Raw genomic sequence first — 20809 nt, forward strand, 5'->3', positions numbered from 1 at the left:
GTGATTGATTGCATTTAAGCCGACTGTTGGCAGACGTATGCCATTCTAGTTTATGTATTTTTCAATATGAGATAATAACTTTTCAGGGATAATCTTTTTTTCGATCTACAATTGCTCTAAATGTTAAAACTAAATGTAAATATTAAATGTAAATTTAAATATGGAATCTAAATCTCAATGTTCGATTTTAAACCTTAATGTTAAAATCTAAATATATATGTATTAAATCTAAATGTAACATCCAAATCTAATTGTAAAATCTAAATGTTGAATCTAAATGTTAAATCCAAATCTAAATGTGAAATACTACACCTAAATATTGAATCTAAATTTGACAATTTAATCTAAATATTACATTTAAATCCACCATCTAAAATACACACAACTTTTTAAAAACATGAATGAGCTAAATACAGTGAAATGTTATTTTACCGTAATCTCTATAGAGTTTATCTATATAAAGTTTATCTGATACACTTCTATGTTTATTTCACACCACTGACTCACCAGGCTTCGATCCTCTGTTACAAAGGAGAGTATTGTGCTTCAATTTGTTATGATTCACCGGTGCAGCCCCGCCCACCTGCCCACCTGTCACTCATTCACCGCAGCCTGTTGCAGGTGAGAGAGCCGAGCGGAGTTCACTCGTCTCCCGGAGGAACTGGGAGCTGTCATGCCTCAGCTGAGCACCGGGGTGGATCCACTGGTTTCTACGGTCTCCTCTCTTTATATCCGGGATGAAGTGACTCCGGCTGCGGGGATAAGAGCCGTGCGTCGGGGAGAAGCTCCCGGTGCCAAGCTCTCCAAGCCATGGCATCCGCGCTGCGCCTCCTGCACCTCCTCCTGCACCTCCTCCGGGGGCCACGGGTTCCCTCCGTGCTCCTGCTGCTGCTCCACCTGCACCTCGGGCTGCTGGTGTCCGCGGGAGAGCTGGAGATGATGGAGCAGGACGCACCGGGGCTCACCTGCAGCGAGGTAATAAGTCCCCATGAGGATCGAAAGGCTTCTCTATGGTGCCATGGCTGTGGGCTGACAGGCACACAGGCACACACCTCACATACCTGATGCTATCTGTGTGTTTAATCAGGACACCAGCTATTATATCTTCACACCTGACATTAACGAGTCAACACAGAGAAGCCAATTGGAAATCCTGTTTGCAATCCAGTTGTTATATTATTGTTTAAAGTTGAAAATCCAGTTCATGCATGAGGATGATTGTAATAGAACTGAATGTGCTGTGGGTGATTGTGCTGGATCAGGAGAAACAAGAGAGATCAAAGTTTAATGCACATTACTTATTTACCACTGAGCAGCAGCAGGACACTCTGCTCCCCCGCTCAGTTTCAAAGGAGGGCTGATTTGAATCTGGACAATGTTTCAGAGCAGAGTATGAAGGACTGTCCCGAGAACAACCTTGCCCTAGTAGTGGTCATAAATTTACTCAAATACTCCAATACACTTTTATTGTTCCATATGGAAATTGTTCTTGGGTCAAAGTGCTACAGCAGCGGCAGAACAGTACATGCTACAACAAACACCAACAACAAAAAGACGCAAGACCCAGTATAAAAATGCAGAATAAACGTGATTTATTGTACTTGCCCTAAAGTTCATAGACAACGGATTAATTTGAATATGATGCAAATGTTCATTTTGTCAAAAACAAACCAACATGAAACTAACTCACAATATCCTTGTATCAAGTTTCGCTGTGAAGCGTCCACTAGTTAATGATCCTGTTCAAAAATAACCAACCAAACAAACAAACGCAGGTGAAACCAAAACCTCCTCCGCTGAGGTAATGAAAGAACAGAGTTAAAGCCAATACCTTGTTTTTTTTGTTGACATTTTCAAAAATTTCTCAGGGAATAATTTACAGATCTTGATGAAGAATATCAGAAATAACTTGAAATAACTAATCTATTGATAATTAATCCTTGGTTGCTGAGATAATGCAGATTAAGAAGAGAATCAACAGTTTATTATGTGTTATCAATTGTTTAAGAATGTGCAAATTGGTGCCATTCTAGTAGGAGATTGAAATTAAAAGTAACATTTATAGAAGTCTGTTAATAACTGAACAACCCAACCCCTTGTCCCCTATTATTATGGGTGAGGGGGCTTTGTTACTTACACTCATCAGCATCTTGTCTTTCTCCAGGGTTTGCTGGACTGCCACGTGAAGTCAGGTAACAACACAATCAACACAAGTGCATGTTAACCTGACACCAGACACCGTGTGTGTAGTGTGTCTCAAACAGACAAACATCTTTGTGTTGTTAGTGTCTCCGTTCTCTGCTGCCGTGCCTGATCCCAATGACACCGTGGACGTTACACACACTCAGCTGAAAGTGATGCTGTGCTGCTCCGACGCACAGGACTGTGAACCCTGCCTGAGAATCATCATCACAGTCAAAGGTGAGATTGTCAGGAATCATGTCCAAGGAAGTATTGTTTTCATCCGTTTGTTGATTTGTTAGTAAGATTTTGCATAAACTTTACTGGATTAAGTTTGTTTTCTTCCCGTATCTTTATTCAAGTGTGTCTTCAACTCTGAGGGCTGGAGTTATTGATTTCATATACGGATTTTGCAAAGCTTTCCCTCAAACCCCTCAAATACACGGTGGTGGAGACAGCTCAAAGCGCTACCACTCTATTTGACAACACATGCGTTGCAAAAAGTCAAAACACATGCAAATACAATACAGCAGACATCAGTGACCTCGCAAAGCGTTGAGCTTCAGACAGGTTCATCGCTTTTTTGGGTTCCCTGGAAACATAGCTGGTGTCATTCAAAACCAACCAACCAACAGAATACCAGGTGCGCCCTCATGTTGGGTGTGTCAGCTTAACTTTTTTTGAGAGTCCCTTACACGATAACATGAACTTGGTTAAAGTAACAACACGAATGATTGCTTTGTTTGATTGATAACAGCAGAACGCTAAAATTAGATTTGAGGGTTTAGCTGATTACCACAGAAGAAGGAAGGATGCATCAGGGGAAAATCCTTAATATTTTGGAGTAGATCCAGATAAAGGAGTGTATGAAATGATGATGCAGATCCAAATAAAACCTCCAGATCTAGTGATTTTAAATGTAGTTTTAAAGGGACTTTGAGGCCATGTGCTCTACTGAGTCCCATTCTAGTTGTCAAATCATTTCCTGAAAATTCCTTACTCCCCTGCCAACTTTTCAGCTGTCGTAGTATTAAACAGTTGCATTCCGTGCTGTCTTACGTACTGTGGTTGCGATGCCTATACAGCTGCTGAACAGGTTTCTGAGGAGTCGGGGGAACACGGCGATGAAGAGGAGTCATTCAGTCATTCAAAGTCGGAGGGAAGTGGTGAGAATGTGCTCCTCCAACCAACAGGTATCAAACGAAATGCTTAACCCAAAACACACAAAGTCAATCATTTAATCTCACTTTCCTAATTTTTGTAATTTCTAAAAATACCAATTACACTTCATTTCTCTTCCACTATGTGTTACAGCTCTGGTGAAAGTGGGTCTCAGCTCTCCAGGCCACAGCGAGATTTGGAAGATGCTAGAGTTCAAACTGAGCCTCTCCTCTTCTCCACAGTCCACACACGAGGTAGATGATATCAGACACTTGGGAATGACTCATCTTTTGTCGTTGTTGCTTCTGTTGGCTCCTTCACGCTCTGTTAGACGTTGTTATGAAAACAATAATATTCAGTTGTACCTTGGCAACTTCAACAGCCTTTTAATCTGTATGAGCCTTTAGGTAAAAGCCAAACCTGAGGCTACGCTGAGGCTCCGACTGGCTACTGGCTTGTAAAGCAGCACCATGAAAGCCATGTGACCCTAACCCAGTAGATCAGACCTCATTACTTCGGTGCCTTTTTAAACTAAACACTCCCTCTCATAGGCCGCAGAATCAGTAGCTGTCCCATATAACTTCATAAAATATGGTTGCTATAAAAGTAAGATACAAGGGAATAAACGTAAATCATAGCCACTGTTGATCTATTGAACCAATTCCAAAGGTCTTTGTAAGTGTCATGAATTTACACATCCACATTTACAACCATAGGGCCCGGGTTAAAACATACCAGAATTCCTCTTTGTGTTTCCAGCTGCTGTTGACGGAGCCGGTGAGGTTTGACAGTCCTGTCGTGGTGCAGGTCTACGCACATTCCCAGGGAACGCACAACGTCCAACATATCAAGATCCCATCTTTAGAGGAAGGTGAGGTCAGTTGCTGCAATGAAAGCAAAGCCAGCGCTGAATTGAGTCATTTATGTGATTTTTATTGACCAGCCAATCCCATCCATCTTTCAGTTTGCTCCATGAACCTGGAGGCGCACGTGAAGGACTGCGATGGTAAGAGATACTGTGGGAAAAACTGCATGTGTGTGTTATGCGCACACTGATGACCACACACATGGGTGTCAGTACTGGCAAAAACACACATACATGTAGAAAGACACCTGTGCACCTCAGTGGGGATTGACGAAGTGTGACTGTCTCTGTCTCAGCTCCAAGACTCCGGGCTGAGACGGAACCCAGGACCAACGTGCTCCTCCTCCACCTGGAAAACGCTGATGCCAGACGAGAGGATCTCATGTATCAGATGATTTGGAACGAAAGACCCGGAGAGATTCGTGCATGGGTCAGTCAGTGCTGAATTATCCATACGATGTGATCATATCAGTCCGATGAGTCACAGAAATAGCGTCTGTATGAATCTGTGTGACCTTTTTCTGACCTTTGCAGCCCAAAGGCGAGAGAGAAATGGTCGTACCTTCATACTTTGTCACACCGTGTCTGTGCTTCCAGGTAGCGTACATGTGTAACAAGCAATAAAAAACACAGCCACAGATATTTATATTTGAAGATAATACAGAACAAATTTGCTTTCAGGTGTGGTGGAAGGGAAAAACGCTTCGGAGAGAATTCTGTCCTTTCAAAAACCAAAATGGTGAGAAGGGCGTCAACTTTCAGATCCATTCATTTTCATAACAAAACACACCTTTATTTAATTTTCCTTTCATTTCAGACACACTTGAAAGAATGCAGCACAACGTGTCTGTGTCCCTGGAGGAGTTCCCTGTGAGGGCGGGTGGCACAGGGGTGAGCTGGAACGTGACTGCCCCCTGCAGACTGGAGGCGGAGGTGTGGCTGTGCAAGAGGGAGCCAGCAGGAGGCCGCTGTGAGGAGGTGACAGGATCCAGGCAGCGGCTGCACAACCACGCAGATGCAGGCTGGAGGGCCACACGCTACGGACACTGGGTAAAGAAACAACAGTAAAACAATATGTTGATAATGAGTGGGAATGAGTGACTTGTAAATGGTTTTCTTAATTTATTTAATGATTAATTTGCTTCACAGAAAGCAGGAGAGTTCAATGTGTCATCACACCCGCTGCTTTGTGTCCAGGTGATACTTGATTTACTTATGGTGGACCATACATGACTTAAGTATAAATAAATAAATAAATAAATGTATAAATAAATACAGAAATAAATAAATAAATAAAAAATGAAATAAATTAATTAATGCAGAAATAAATAAATAAATTCGTTAATAACAACAGAAATATCTAAATAAATGTATTAAATATATTTCCACATTTATTTATTTATTGACTGACTCATCTCTGTGCTTATGCTAATGAGAAAGGGGGGGCTAACCACAGTCTTTATTTAGACATTGCTGTTGTTATTAACGTATTTATTTATTTATTTCTGTATTAATTAATTTATTTCCTTTTTATTTATTTATTTATTTCTGTATTTATTTATACATTTCTGTATTTATTTATTTATACTTAAGTCATGTATGGTCCTCCATATTTACTTTCTAATATTATGCATAATAAATATAAATACTGTGCTCCCACTAACTCCTTTACTTCTTTTTAGATAAAGATCCATGGGATGGAGACACTCTTAGAGCCCCAGTGTCCATTTGCAAGTAAGAGAATGAATTACTGTTCAGGCCCAGATTACGTGACGTTAATGTTTAACTCTTATCAAACAAACCACATTTCTTTATCGTATGTGGTAGATAAGTGATCAAACACTGGGCACTCTCCAGTGATGAAATCCTTCGCAGTCCCTGTTTAATGTGGTTGAGAAAGAATGTGCTTTATAATTCATTCCTTTTTCCAGCATCTCGATGGAAATGGAGCCTGCCGCTGCTCATCGGATTACTGCTGATATGTTTGGCTATACTTGGAGCCTATTTCATACAAGGGGTTCTGAAAGGTCAGTTAAATATTTGTAGGTCATTAAATATTAATAGGACCTCATCAGAAGACCTCAATGTGGACTTTGTTTTTCCTTTAGGCTACGTATGGCGATGGTTGAAAGACGACGACGTGAAAGGTCTGCGCCACTTTTTTTGTGTGTAAAGTATAATTTTTATTCAAGACTGTTTCCTGTCAGTTGCTGCTGTTTTAGTTTTCGAGAAGCAAACTGTAAACTGTACGTCTTGAAATGTCAAACTTTTCCTCTGACCTTGAAGGTTTTAATCCTCCTCTGTGTCAGGTGCAGTGGGTGGTGGTCATGTGGTGCTGCTGTACCCCCCCGATGGTAACCAGGCTCTGCCGGGTTTGATGTGTCACCTGGGCTCGTCTCTCCAGGCCCTGGGCTTCAGTGTGTCTCTGGACCTGTGGAACCAGGCTGAGCTCAGCGTCCTGGGCCCCGTCCCGTGGCTCCATTCCAGACTGGACCGACTCAAGCGGCAGGGAGGCAAAGTGGTGCTAGTTCTAACCCAGGCCGCCCGGATAAAGGCGGAAGAATGGGGAGCCCAGAGCTGGGAGAGAAATAGATTCGGGGAGGAAGAGGAGGCAGGGAGAAGCAACCCTGCTTCCTTTCCCTGTGTGGATGTTTTCAGTGCTTCGTTTAGCTGCATTCTCGCAGACTATCTCCAGGGCCGGGCGGGGGAGCGGTTCATGTTGGTACAGTTTGAATCACTTCCCCCAGAGACTCAAGGAGTCGCGTGGCCACTACCAGAACTCTTTCGTGGCCTCCACGTCTACAGCCTCCCCTCCCAGAGCCTGGGCTTTCTGACTGAGCTGGCTGGAGCTCGGCAAATGGCCACTGCCTCGGCCAGACGGAAGCGGGCAGGCGGCCTCAGGGTGGCGTCCCGGGCTCTGGCGAGAGGCCTGTCTGGGTTCACATCAGGGACAGCAATATTACGCTTTGCAGGGATGTCCCAGAGCTGTGTTGGGCTAGGAGAGTCTGGAGAAATGGTGCCGTTGCAGCCAAGTCTTATTACGCCTCCCTCCAGCCCAGACACAAGCCCCAAGCCGAGTGAAGTGGAATGGGTCTGAGAGCAAGACAGGACGTCCCAGGATGAGCAGCCAGTAATGACTTGAAAGAACCTGAAATAATATTCAGGGAGACTCATGAAAATCATTGTTAGTTTTCATTTCCTGGTCAGAGCCTCAGGGGGAGAAGAGCTTCCTGCACGTGTTTGGCAGCAGAAAGAAGCTGAGTTGTTATTGTTGCTGCTCCAGAGAAATTAAAGTGAATAACATTAAAAAAACAACACTAAGACAATTCAAAATATAAATGATTCATAACTAAATGGTCTGTGGGGAAAGAAGCCTAATTCACAAACGTTACCTCTGAGTGAGCTTATTAACTAGTATCGGTCCTTCTGACTGCCCGTGCATTAAATCCCTAAGAGACACAAACAAAACGTTTTCATTGTCAGAGTTTTTTGCTTTGCTCTGTGTTCATTTTACAAGGAGGATTAAATTGAAATTAGTTTCATGAAATATTGACATCTGTTTGACATGATGGACTCATTTCAGATTGTGGTTCTCTAGAGTTTACACACACATCAGACAATCTTAAGAATCCCAAATCTTAAAAATTCGCAAAATTAAAATGTTTTCAAACAAATTAACACACAAATCACAAACCTACTGCTTTACATTCAATATGATGTGATTATGTGACCTCCAGTATCCCTGTGTAGTAACACTCTAGAAATATCACTGTTTGCTTTTATTTAAAAATGTTTTACTCAGTTTGTAATAAAATGTTTTAAAAGTTGAAACGATTAATGAGAGAGTTCTTGAATCAGTCTTCTGACTGGTTGTCCTGTATCATCTGTTAACATGTGAACCCCATGAGATGTGATGTGATTTAAACTAGAGTGGACAAAAAACAAATCCCATTTTTTTCAATAACTGTGATAAAAAAAATGACCAAATACTTCTATTGAAAAGGCTTTTATTTCCTTGTGTCAATATAAAAATACATTCTCATGACTAAACAACAGGTGACGTATGTTATAAAACACAGTATAGCATCAGTATGTGAGTCTGTGGAATGCACTTGTTGGCAGATATCTGGCCTTTGTGAATAATAACATTCTCTACATTACAAATAGTTTTGGACTCTATTATGTCAAAGTAGTGTCTTTTTTAATAAATATGTTTCGTAGTGACATATTTTACACTGTACACTCACAATCCCTTTCAAATGATGACGTACATCTCTAGGTAATCTGATCCTTATAATCCAGGAAAGTAGATTGACTGATGGGCACTTTTCTTAAACTCTGTATCGACCAACACACAAACATTCCAGGTATTTCTCCAGCTCAAAAGCTCAACATTCACATGATATTAAACCTACAGGTGTCTAAGGATATCACAGTAACTGTATTACAATGCATGAAACAATGGAAGGTCACAAGAACATAAGGCCACTGTGACATTGCCCTTTGACCTTCAACCGCCAACATTCGAATCAGTTCATCTTTGAATCCAGGTGAACACTTGTACGTAAGTTTAAAGACATTTTCTCAAGGTGTTCCTCGAATGCTGTGTTCACAAGGTCAAACTTGTTTTGTAAGGTCACTTTGACCACCAAATTCTAATCAGTTTATCTGTGAGTGATAATGAACATGTTTTGTACCAAATTTGAAAGATTCCCTTGAGGGTTTCCTGAGATATCACGTTCACAAGTTAAAACAAATGTTTGGTGGGGTCACATGTGACCTTGACCTTTGACCACCAAGATCTAATCAGTACCAACATTGAGGAAATTCACTCAAGGCATTCTTTAGAGATGGATGTTCACAAGCATGGGATGGGCAACCCGAAAACAATGCCTCTGGGCCACAGCCTCATCAGCATGGAGTCATAAATATGAAATGTTTTTCAAAAGCTGCTTGTTAAGTCTCTCTGTGCTGCCAAGACACTCTGCCCCACCCATATACATTACAGATTCACTGCCGTAGTTTTAGGGAGGTCAGTTTGGTTCATCGATGGGTCTGCGACAGTACGGACAGCAGTTGTGCTGAAGCACCAGGAGTTCGTAGTCCTCACTGTGAAACATCTACAAGGAAACAGACACATAATTATAGCAGTTGAGCAACATGAATAAAACAGTGTTACTGTAAGAAAAAAGGACAGCGAAGGAACAGGTCAAATTAGCTGTTAATGATGTAAATACTGTACCTTGAAGCAGGTGGGGCACATGGTGATGCTCACATCTGGCAGCAGGGAGCGGAAGTATTCCCACTTGAGCGGCCTGGGCCAGCGTTTGATCAGGACGTCCCTCCTGCTCATGGAGCGCAGCGCCGAGCGACTCACCTTGATCGGGACAAAGTTCGAGCCCCCCTGCTGCTTGGACACACAGAAACACATCCATGTTTGAATATGGACCCATCCTTTCACCCCCAGTTGGCCGAATATTAATCACCTCGTCTTTTACTCACATCAAAGCTCATTTTGGCTGTGAATGGGTCGTCCTCTGCTTCATCTGCAGCATCATCCAGCCTCAAAGACTGCATCTCTGATTGGTGTTGTTAAAGAACAAATTTCACACAATACAACATCATGTTTACATTATATATTTTTTCTGTAATTGTACATTTTCAACACAGGAAAAATCTCTTTACAAGATGATTCCTCAGACCTCAGTGCCCTTGAGTGTCTGCCGGCTAATGCAGGTTAATCCCTGCACTAGGGGCTGTGGCTACGGCTCTCAGAGGGTTAGTGTCATTAAGATGAGACTGGAGAGCCTCGCTAACCCTATTAGTTCAAGAGCTAAGATGACTTAGCTCCGACAGCTTACCCACCAACACAGAATCGAGGCCAATGCAGACTAAACAGCTTCTTGGAACTGTCACAAGGCAAATGAGAGTCACCTGCTTCATTCTGAACAGATCTGCAGTGTGTCAGGGCCGAGAGACGCACTCTCTGGTCCAGCAGAGTTCATACAAGGCTCGTGAATCATCTGTTACTTTGTGTGTATTTATGTTACATCAGTGGTCAAAGGATACCATTGTCCAGCTCTGGCTGGTTTGCATCCCTGTCATCAATTTGAGGAACTTCCAGGTCAATAAGAGACACAGCCTCCTCATCACTGATGCCCTCCTCCAGATAGAACTGAACAAGGGGAAGCACCTCTGTGCACAAAAGAGAAACTCATTAGAAACACGATAATATATCGATATAGAACTTCTCAAAAGAAAGTTACAAAGTGTTTCACAAATCAGAACATAAGAACACAGCCATAAAAGAATAAAATATGAAATCCTTGACAGATATTTAAGGATTTCACTGACCATATGAAGAAGCTGAGTAGATGAAAGGCTGCCTGCAGTTGATGCACACACTCCCCTGGTTGTTCAGCAGGGGGTTGTTGGTGGAGCAGCGGTAGCACATCATGGCCTCAATCAGATCCTGCAGTAAGCACATGGTGGAATATTAACCAATACATGAATGGATAATGGCTCTAATATTCAAATATCAGTTATGAACAATGTTCGAGACAAACGTGTACATCCAACCCTTCTACACACCTCGCTGTCGTGGAACGGTTTCGAGCGGATTTTGACGCTGCCCAGCTCTATGGAGTCCTGGAGGCGAGAGGGAATGTACAACTCCTGGAGCTTCTCATAACAATACCTGGCAAGTTTATATGCTCCTAGCTTCTCACTCTGCTTGACCAGTGCATACAAGGTGTTACTGGTGATTAGGTCAAGGGAAATGAATGTAAGAAGAAGAGACTTAGGATATAGGATGTGTGAGAGACCTTTCCTTCCTCATACCACTATGAGAGACTCCATGGATTTGCCTGTGTGGCTGTGCTTGGCATTGTGTGTATTTTTTAATCAAAGTATATTATTTAGTGTGTTTGTGTAGGCACACATATGCACAGAGTTCAGTAATCAGAGCATTTGTTTAAATAACAGAGAATTTGCCACTTGCTGGCATCGTATCCTTCAATCCATCATCACCCATTTTCTTTCTCTCAGCAGCATGGTTTCCGCTGTGGTGCCAATTATTCTGTTTCCTCCCTTCCTCCACCTCTGTTTCACCACTTGCTCCACAGTCCTATATTCTAAACATATTTGCTCAAGATCTTTTACAGTGTTAGAACTACATTCTCATATGGAAGGATACACTTCAGAGATGCCTCGTGGTTTGTCCTTGGTGAGGTTGTTCAGGAGGAACCTGCAGATGTTGAAGAGCGTCTCTGGCATGTGGGAGCTGAAGGGCTCATCCTGAAGATGGAAACAGTCGAAGAGATTTGCACAGATTATAAAACATTCATTGTATCTCACACTATCAATCACTAACAAGGGGTCAGGGAGGTTTCAGGAAGTGAACTGTGTTTTACTGTGACATAAAGGGCTTATCTACCTGCCATCTGTCAATCCTATGCAACATTAAGTTTGACAAAGTGTTATGTTCTCACCGTGTAACGCTGAATAGAGCGATAAACGTGGTAGAGTTCAGCAAGATGCTGAAAATGCTCAAACTTCTTCAGCATCTCATCCCTCTGCTTTTCATCTTCTGCTTCAAACAAACAAAGAAATTACAAAATGATTAGAACAGAACAACTAATAGATCAAGTTTTACACTAAAAACGAATTATGGTTGGAGATGGTGTATCGGTGCATTGAGGACATCTCTTACCTCTGGCGATGTCCAGACACTGCATGGACAGCATCCAGTAGTAGTAGCCGGCGTCATTGAACCTGTTCTCCACCACTGCATTGTGGGTAAGCTGCTCCAGGACTTTCACAGCTTCGTTCTGTCGCCCCGCCTTGTGAAATGCTACAATGACAGAATCAAAGTGGTGATGAATGGATTTTTATATCGTGAACTTGAGAAACTATAAAGGCTGGATTTTAAGTGGCAGTCTACACCTGATATAACTGGTCTTTTGTGTGTGATTTCTTTTGGTGATAAGTTATCATTCTAGTGATGTTTTTACACTGTTTGTTTGCAGAAGGAAAGGCTCTTTCCTTTGGCTATTCAGCAAGATTACTTAGTACTTAATGAATACAAGACCAAGTTTTATGAGGTATGAACATAGTGACGCAGGCTCACCTTTCTGTGCCTCCTCGAATCGGTCGTTCTCAGCCAACCACTGGGCGTAAGGCACAAAGACGTCACTTGTGAACTGGGGGTTTTTCTCCACGAGTGAGAAGGCCTGAGAAAGTTGGCAGATGGAGACAAAGGGACAAATAATTAATCAATTACTATTCAGAAAAACATTTCATCCAGTCAAAACTTTGCTCTGATATTATTGATTAGTTAAGAACAAAGATTATTGTATGAGCTAAGTTGATTCTTACAAAAATTAAGAGAATCACAAAACTGGATGATTAGCTCTGGATCATGTGCATGGTTTCAGTTTGTCAGTGTATAAGGAAACCAGGCAGATGTATTATCTTACTGTTTGCATTCTGCTGTGGTTCATTTAACAAATACACTTTACTTTTCTGGGAGTCCCTTAGAAAGCTGAAGAAGCCCGACACTTAAGTGGTTCACTTTGTGGTTTATGACACATATTTCTGAGTACCACAGCAGATCATTAAGCACAGTCCTGTATGGTTCACATTATATTTATGTGTGATTAAGACAAGCTATATATATATATATCAGTCATGATGTCCTGTGCGTTTGTTCCTGCTGTGTTGATAAATGAGTCTCACCTCTTCCCAGTGCCGGGTTTCCACATGTAGGTGCATCAGAGCCTGCAAGTCTCCCATCTTGGAATAGATCTCCGAGGCATAGCCATGGTGCTTCAGCTTCTTGAAGTAGAGTGCACATTTTCCCAGTGGCTCGCGCTCAGCCTTGTTCAACTTACGAGCAATATCAATAAGCCTGGATGAGAGGAGAGAGGATAGAGTTCACACAGAGTGGACGTGAAAATGGGGATCTGCAGTATCAGACTCTGCTCATGACCCCCAACAAATGTCAAACAGTCAGGTTCACGATCTGAATCTGATGGTTGAAGAGTCCTGACTGTGTTCAGCTGCAGTGTTTCAGTGCTGACCCACAGGGGGAGTGTGGGGAGTGAGTAGGGAGTTTTGATTTAACAGACAACAGCACTGTTTGCCCAGTAATCAGAAAGGTAATTGATGTTTTCTATTAGCATGTCAAATACACCTTTTAATACCAATTCCCAGTGGGAGTTGTATATGTTATGGGTATTTGTTATTGATTCCTTGTGCTACTATGTATGTAACAAATATTCTGACTTAAATGAACATGTCAAATCAGGAAGTATGTGATGGTTGAAGAATCTTCAATCCTGGACTAGAGTTTAAATCTTTCTTTATCATACTGGCCACTCCACTTATCTCAACAGCATTTGGTCAATGTCTCTGAACATGTATGTTTCTCAGGATAAAGTTCGATCACAAAGAAACTTCACATTCCTATCTTCTCTTCAGCGATGGCAGCCTGGGTGATATTTGCAAGTCGGATTCATTTAGACAAAGCCTTTTCTCAGTTTAGAGCACAGGACTGTTTCATGCAGTGATTGACACCTACATGTCTGCCCAGCCATGTTCGCCGATGATGTCAATGGCTTTGAGATGCTCTCCAGCTGACAGGTACATCTCTGCTGCAGCCCGAGGCTCCTTGCTGCTCTTAGCCCAGTCGGCCTGCTTGGTCATCAGGATCCGAGTGCTCTTTGGGTCTGTTGTTTTGACAAACTCCTGAAAACAGAAAAAACACAGTTTCAAACTTACTTACATTTTAAGTTAGAACTTTAAAACCTCAAAAGGAATGGAAACAAGTGAGTAATGCAAACAGTTAATATCTCGGTTAGAACAATAATGGTAATCGGGATGGAGAGCAGGAGAAGCCCAGTTTAAGCAAAAAACTTCATCAGGGTTAAGACGGTAGGAGGAGAGTCAAACAACAAGGCAAAACGTTTGGAACACCTTTCCCTCTGATGTACCTTCTTTCTACAACAAACAGCCAGTAAGAACAGACGGCCACAATTGTTCATCCACATGTAAACATAATATAGCATGAATGTGTCTCAACTCAAACTGACCCCTCATCAAAGTGCTCATGTCGCCTTGTTTCTCTCCATTTGTGCTTTGTTTCCAACTGTGGTTGTGTGTGTGCAAGTTATTGTTGCGTTGAACAGGAATACGTGTATAAAAGCCCAGTGTGTGTGTGCACTGATCAGTTGATGCATGTGGAGATTGAAGTGATATATGAGGAGATAAGACAGATGGTAAAGGGGGACGTTTGAACACAACACAGGCCCCGACTTGGCATAACTGCACATAATGAAGAAAAACACATGTTCTACAGTCCTCAAAACATACAATGCTTTCCATTTCCAGGTCTCTCCGTCTGTATTGATACAAAGGTATGCTGTACATGTGCATGTGCGTTCTTAACAATCCATGATGTCATCACCTTGGCATACTCGAACATGCGCAGGTCAGTGTACATGCTCAGGGCTCTGGATTCGTGCTCAGTACGTTTGTAGAGCTTGGCCGCCTCATGGAACTTCCCCTGGTAGGCAAAGACATCTGCCAGGAACAGCTCGTTGTATTCCTCACCTCGCTTCTTCCTCTCCTGCAAATCATAAACAAAATCATTGGCATGCATTGTGGTTCATCGAGGAAAAGGCGAGACAAATTACATTTTGGTGGTCTGCCCCAGTCTAGGAACACTGTTCATATACAAGTTCCATGATTGTTAAGGACACATCTCTTCTCAGCTGTGTCTAATGTTGAGGACATCAGCTTGAGCCAAACTAGAAATCTGCAAACAGAAAATATGAACTTTCAATATGTTGAAGGATTTCTTACCTCAATGCTATTGATGAGCTCCAGGTATCGCAGGTCTCTGATTCTAATGAATGCCTGAATATAGGAAGGAGGAGAAGTAGTTGGCCTCAAATAATTTCAGCTTTTCGTGTTTTCTTTTGTAGCACCATCTCCTTTTTTAAATCTAACATTTTTGAATACATTAGTTTTCCCTGTGAAGATATAATAAATGTGTTGATGACTCTGGTCTCAGTCCGAACAGTTTGCATGTGGCTGACTTGCCTTCTTGGCTGTGTCAAAGTCAAGTCCCTCCAGGGCATCTGTGGCTAAATCCCTCCAGTCACTGTCTGTCACACCCAGGCAGGCTATCTGATAGGCCTCCTTGAACATCTTCCTCTCCAGGTACTGGTGCATGGGCGCTGACTGGGCAGAGCATCAACAACACCACCGTTACAAAGTATTACAAAATCAACACTGTGAAATCAGCAGAAAAATTATAATAACACTTGATAGAACAGGAGTCTTTAAAGGTTATTCCCTTCGTTGTTGTACTAGCAACCATATGCTCTCATTTCCACATTATGAACACATGTATCACCGTCATTGTCCTCAGCCTAGGACAAGCTGACAACATGCTACACACCTGAGGTACCTCCACCGCTGACATGGAATAGACATGGAGACAGAAGATCTTCGAGCCATTGTAGCCAACCACAAAACCCTGCATCTTCTGCTGGTGAACTGGGAAATTGCTGGCCTTGATATTAAGGTACCCACTGCCAGAGAAGCACAACATGTCTTCACACTGGGTGTTCCAAGCCACACTGTTAGCATTAGGCTCCTACAGGAGAGAGAGAGTAGATGGTATTTATCATATAAAAGGGCACAAGGGGAATGTTTTAATGTGGTTTCAAACTTTTTACTGGAGTGGGACTTTTGCCCTCTAAGGCTCCTCAGTCATACATTAAACGCTCTGTCAGCTGACCTGAAAAAGCAGTTCTTTAGTGTTGATGTCGTAGACCAGCAGAGTGTTGTGCTCGTCCACCACAGCCAGTTTTTTGCGGGAGGCGCTCATGTCCAGGCAGCGCACTGAAGTGGACAGCTTCAGCAGCGTGATGGAAAACGGGTTGTCAACAAATATCTTCAGGATCTACATGAGAAAAACAGCAGCAGAACAAGATCAGATTAGTATTAGATGAGTATTGGTAATAGTGCTAGTTAAATCTAGTTCAAATAAATGTTTACACAATGAGGAATGCTTTTGGACTTGCAGTCCCATCTTCATATAAATAAATCTCATCTTCTTGAAGAATGAAGTTGTTTATGCTCAAATTCCCAGACCACAAGCTTGTGGGCATGAGATTTCATGTCATCTCCTGTCATCTAAAGTACTTAATGTGTGTAATATACTCACAGCTCCATTCTTCAGCCCAACTAATAGACCCTCTCTGCCTGGAGAACCACCGATAACTTTGATGTAGCGAATTAGGGACTCCATCACCCATTCTTTCTCCCTGACACTGGTGAAGGACAGACACTGGAGCCGCTTCTCCTGCATGAGAGCCAAATAGGGGGGGAACACGAGACCAGTTACATATAACACTATAAATCTTAGCACGTTGTTCTGTTCCACATGGCGAAGTGTGATCCGACACCAGATACCAGATGTTGTTTATCTAGTGTTTATCTAGAAACACTAGATAAACAATGATTTATTTAGTCCCATTCATTCAATTCACGAAATTTAGTCAGAACAAGAAGTCAGAATTTTGCCTGACAAACACGACTGGTAGAAAATGGTTGTTTAATTATCTTAGGTAAGACCCTTAACACAAACAGACTGGTTGTTAAACTAAATATAAAATTAATATTTTGGAAGCTCTGTTTTTATGATCAAGAAAGTGGTATTTGTTCTCTGACTAACCTGACACAGGATGATGTGCTGGGAGCAGACGACCAGCAAGTTGCATTCAAACTTCCTGCATATTTTCTCCTTGATGCGGTAGTGCATGTCTGAGGAGTCGTCTGAATAGAGCTCATAGATGAGGATCTTCTCAGGCAGCTGGATTGCGAGGCGGTTTCTGTAGATGGCGATCTTCTTCACCAGCTCGCGGCACTTGATCCTCACTGGGGAAAGAAGGAGATGAAAGAGAGAGTGGGCATGTCAGGTGAGATGAAGGTGCTTTAATTAAAAGCTAAATCATTGTACTGAAAGATTCTGTCTTCAAAACTCTCTCCACAAACTATCCCATCAGTTTTGACTTTATGTAAAGAAATGAAATGCTTAAAAAATCAGATACCTGTTATTTGAAAAACAACAAACTGTCTGCCCTTACAAAGCAGAGATTGGAAGACTGTTGATGAGGCCAATATAATAACGTGAAAGTAATAAAACAATTTTTTGACTGTACCAGACTGCATTGAAATAAGTCCTCTATGAATTTCCTGTTGTTCAAACAATAGTGTACCTTTTTGTTCTGTGATGAGGTGCTGGACAATGACATCAGTCATTCCGTCTCTATAAGCGTAGCGATCCTTGTAGAGGCCGTGAACTGTACTGAAGATAAGTTGGTAGCAGGCAATGGTTCCATCCTGGCAGCCCAGCACCTACGAAGAGGAAAATACATATTACACCTCTAAGAAAGACGTTGCTTTTGTCAGTTCTGAGCTACACCTTGAGGGGCCACCTGCAGGGCACATCGTCAGACTGGTACAGTTTGGATTACTTCTCTACACACATGGCTCCACAAGCTGTAGACCTACCACAAAGTTGGAGTCAGGCTTCACCCGGCACGTCCACACCCACGAATTCTGCTCGCCAATGGTACCGAGTCGCACGCCATCTTTAGTATAGAGGGAGGACTGTTTATCAGAACCGCCCATGACTATGTATTCGCCCTTAGAGAAGTAACTGACGCAACACGGGTCATAGGTGAGCGGCCTGTCTTTTCCAATCTGAAAGAGAAAATGGACATTAAAATAAGAATAAATCAAGTATATTTATTGATATTTTGTGAAAACTTGCGATATTTACCTGTTTTCCACTAAGCTGATAGAAAGAGAGCTTCTGACCCCAGTCTGCCACAGAGAGAATGTCATTGTGCTCATCCCTGTGTAGACACAAGAAAATTACAGGTGTAAATACTTATTGTCAACATACTGTACTAAAGAAACTTTGGTTGTTCAGATAATGACGGTGTTAATGAAAGCATCGAGCACCAACCTCCATATTGATAAGACTAATGATGATAATAACTCAAATGACATAAGGTTAAGCACCTCTCTCTAATAATTGAAACCAACGGAAAGATTTATTTATATAAATACTTTCATTATTGTTGTATACAGAAACCCTATGTATGTACTTATCCACCTAAGCTCAACAAAATGTACCCTCTCAAAACATCCATGAGCAAGACACAGAAACCCTGAGGACCGATTATATTTCCTGTAGCCAATTAATAATAACATATCTGATGCATCTTGTCATTGTGTCTCATCACTGCCATCTTCACCCCTGCACCTTCACCATCCTTCATCTTCCTGTCTGAGCTACTCTCTGAAGCCCTGAAATCCACTGTAATGGTATTAGCTTTGCTCCTGGCTTTGGCTGTAGAGGGCATCAAAGAAGATACACAGCTAGTCTAAATCATCATAAGACTCTACATCACAGAAACAATCAGGAACCACCCCTGGTTGACTACTGATACCTGCTGGCCCAATACAAGCTAGTCACTAACAGTTAAATCTTGGTGACATGGATGGAAAGTGCGAGAGTTTATGTGGCTGAGAGAAGCATAAGATGATTGGAGATATGGTATCAATTTATTTTTCTACTTACTTAGAAGGGTTCCAGGATATGGACCAGATGGGAGAGGAGGAGCCTCCCGGACGCTCTATCTTAACCTTCTCCTCTCCATTCTTGTTTCGTATGCTCACAACTCCATTCATCATGCCAAGGGCAAGGTACTGACCATCGTTTGTCCACCTGCAATCAAATGAAACCCCTCAACATAACCTTCAGTCCCTTCAACATGTTCAATGTACCACTGGTAGTTAAGGGCTTTACTTACCCACAACATGTTATTTTGCTGCTGACTTTATGTTTGTTCACAGATTTTTGCTCTGGCGACCATAAACCTACAAATATAAAAAAGGTTTTCAGATGTCCTGTGTTTTTAAACATATGAGCAGTTCATGGTTTATTATGTACAAGACTCAATACTGGTGAACTCACCAAAGTCACCAGAAGAGCAGGAGGCAAGTTGGTGAGTGACAGGGTTGTAGGCAACACACTGGATAGAGTCATTGTGACTGCAGATGAAGACATGAAAAATTAAGTGAGTGTTGGAGGAACACACACGACAGAATTGCATTAATATAAAAAGTCATACTTACGTGTATTTTAGAATACCCTCCAGCTTAGATGTCCATATGATAATGCTTTTGTCTGCTGACCCAGAGGCAAACCTTTTACCTGGGGAAGAATACAGTGACAAGTAAGATAACAGTGATGACTAGTGATGGAGAATGTGTATAAATGTAAAGCCAGTTGGGTACCATCTTTGGCATAGGCTACACAGTACACTGTGTCTTTGTGTCCTTTCAAAGGCTGAATAATTGCTCCATCCGCATCATAAACCTGCAAAACATAAACACAACAATGATGGATATTGTCTCAAGATAAGGGACTTCTATGGCCAAAGGAAACAGGGAAGACTTACAAGGACACGCAGGCCTGCTGCAATGATGATTTGGCTGCCATCTGGTTTGAAGGCAAGGTCATAAACGCTGCAAAAGAAAGAATAATGAATTTGTGCTGAGGAAGTTTATCAATCAATTGATTCGTTGATCAACAATAATTTTTCTGATCCATTCATCCCTGAAGACATGTTTTGGCAAAGTGGGTTACACTAAGTAGGAAGGTGCTTTTGCAATGTCAAAGTTACTGTTTAATTAACACTGTTAAGTTTCCCAGTGATTTGGACAGAATTGAAGGAGTTATTTGAAGAGATGATAATCAAGTCTGAAAATAAGCTTGAGGGCTCAAATAGAAGTATGAAAGTAAATATTGTCAACTTACTGAATTATGATATATTAATTTATAGTGTAGTAATTGTGTATTGCCCTTTTAAGGGAAAGAACAAACACATTTCTGTTTAGTTGCTGTCAAAGCACTATATGATGTTTTCTAAAGCACAGAATTAATTGATGACGTCGTCACTCTGATCCTGGACTGACACAGGTTTATATAACGTTACCCAAATAATTCACATGGACCAAAGGTGTGCAGGAACAACCTGGAACTGTTAACGAGTGATAGCTAGCTTAACATTAGCGTTAGCTTCAACCTAACCTTATATCCTATTTCAAAATAAAGTTATCGTTATACAGTATAGATAGAATACATATCTTGCAGTAAAACTAACACACAAAAGGAAAAACAAAACGACTCCAGCATCAGTGTCACTGTCGACTATTTCCAAGTTGCTCAGGATGCTACTACTAGCTAGCTTGCTAACTCTGGTTTACATAGCAACCACCGTTGCTAACCATATAGCGACGCGTCCCCAGCCCCGCCGACAGGTTGGGAACGTGAACCTTCGTTTCCAGCTCTCACCATTGATCACGGATAGTTTCCTTCCAGGCGAGGACAGCTCTCATCGCCAGCTTTCACCCACACCACACCGGGCTCTTCTATCAACAGGTAGTTGTCGGTGGACCGTCGGTTCTTCACGATCAGCCCTGTTGTCACGACCCGCTCGCACTGCGCAGACTCGG

General features: G+C 42.0%; 2 protein-coding genes across 2 annotated transcripts; one reads left to right on the forward strand and one right to left on the reverse strand.

Annotated features, from left to right (window-relative positions):
* Positions 1-659: 659 nt before the first annotated feature.
* Positions 660-8038, forward strand: wu:fl23c11 (interleukin-17 receptor C). The gene is given in 17 exon segments (XM_061074997.1): positions 660-975; positions 2165-2192; positions 2287-2421; positions 3267-3374; positions 3496-3596; positions 4102-4213; positions 4307-4348; positions 4504-4637; positions 4742-4804; positions 4889-4946; positions 5025-5257; positions 5357-5404; positions 5890-5941; positions 6139-6234; positions 6316-6354; positions 6517-7277; positions 7279-8038. Coding segments are annotated over 17 exon segments (2238 nt in total). The 5' UTR covers positions 660-810; the 3' UTR covers positions 7342-8038.
* Positions 8039-8203: 165 nt separating this feature from the next.
* On the reverse strand, positions 8204-20701 carry LOC133005341 (intraflagellar transport protein 122 homolog). The gene is made up of 29 exons (XM_061074998.1): positions 20649-20701; positions 19753-19819; positions 19589-19670; positions 19427-19505; positions 19266-19342; positions 19102-19168; positions 18870-19016; positions 18063-18138; positions 17792-17983; positions 17497-17635; positions 16953-17155; positions 16443-16580; positions 16014-16178; positions 15672-15869; positions 15311-15451; positions 15071-15124; positions 14673-14834; positions 13788-13954; positions 12944-13115; positions 12336-12438; positions 11919-12059; positions 11698-11795; positions 11403-11503; positions 10799-10964; positions 10562-10679; positions 10277-10402; positions 9710-9786; positions 9450-9614; positions 8204-9327 (listed from the first exon to the last, which is right to left on the reverse strand). The coding sequence occupies exons 1-29, from the start codon at positions 20690-20692 to the stop codon at positions 9241-9243; spliced, it is 3552 nt and encodes a 1183-aa protein (XP_060930981.1). The 5' UTR covers positions 20693-20701; the 3' UTR covers positions 8204-9240.
* Between the last annotated feature and the right edge of the window lie 108 nt (positions 20702-20809).

Source organism: Limanda limanda, chromosome 7 (genome assembly GCF_963576545.1).
Source record: "Limanda limanda chromosome 7, fLimLim1.1, whole genome shotgun sequence".
In the NCBI taxonomy this organism is placed as follows: Eukaryota; Metazoa; Chordata; class Actinopteri; order Pleuronectiformes; family Pleuronectidae; genus Limanda; species Limanda limanda.

What these genes read in the sequence shown, in the direction of transcription:
- LOC133005341 (XM_061074998.1), bottom strand. Translation starts at nt 20,692, where the DNA reads ATGAGAGCTGTCCTCGCCTGGAAGGAAACTATCCGTGATCAATG. An exon ending in AGCTCATCAATAGCATTGAG is followed by an intron (nt 14,835 to 15,070) that starts GTAAGAAATCCT and finishes TATGATTTGCAG; the next exon opens with GAGAGGAAGAAGCGAGGTGA. An exon ending in CTACTCAGCTTCTTCATATG is followed by an intron (nt 10,403 to 10,561) that starts GTCAGTGAAATC and finishes TTTTGTGCACAG; the next exon opens with AGGTGCTTCCCCTTGTTCAG.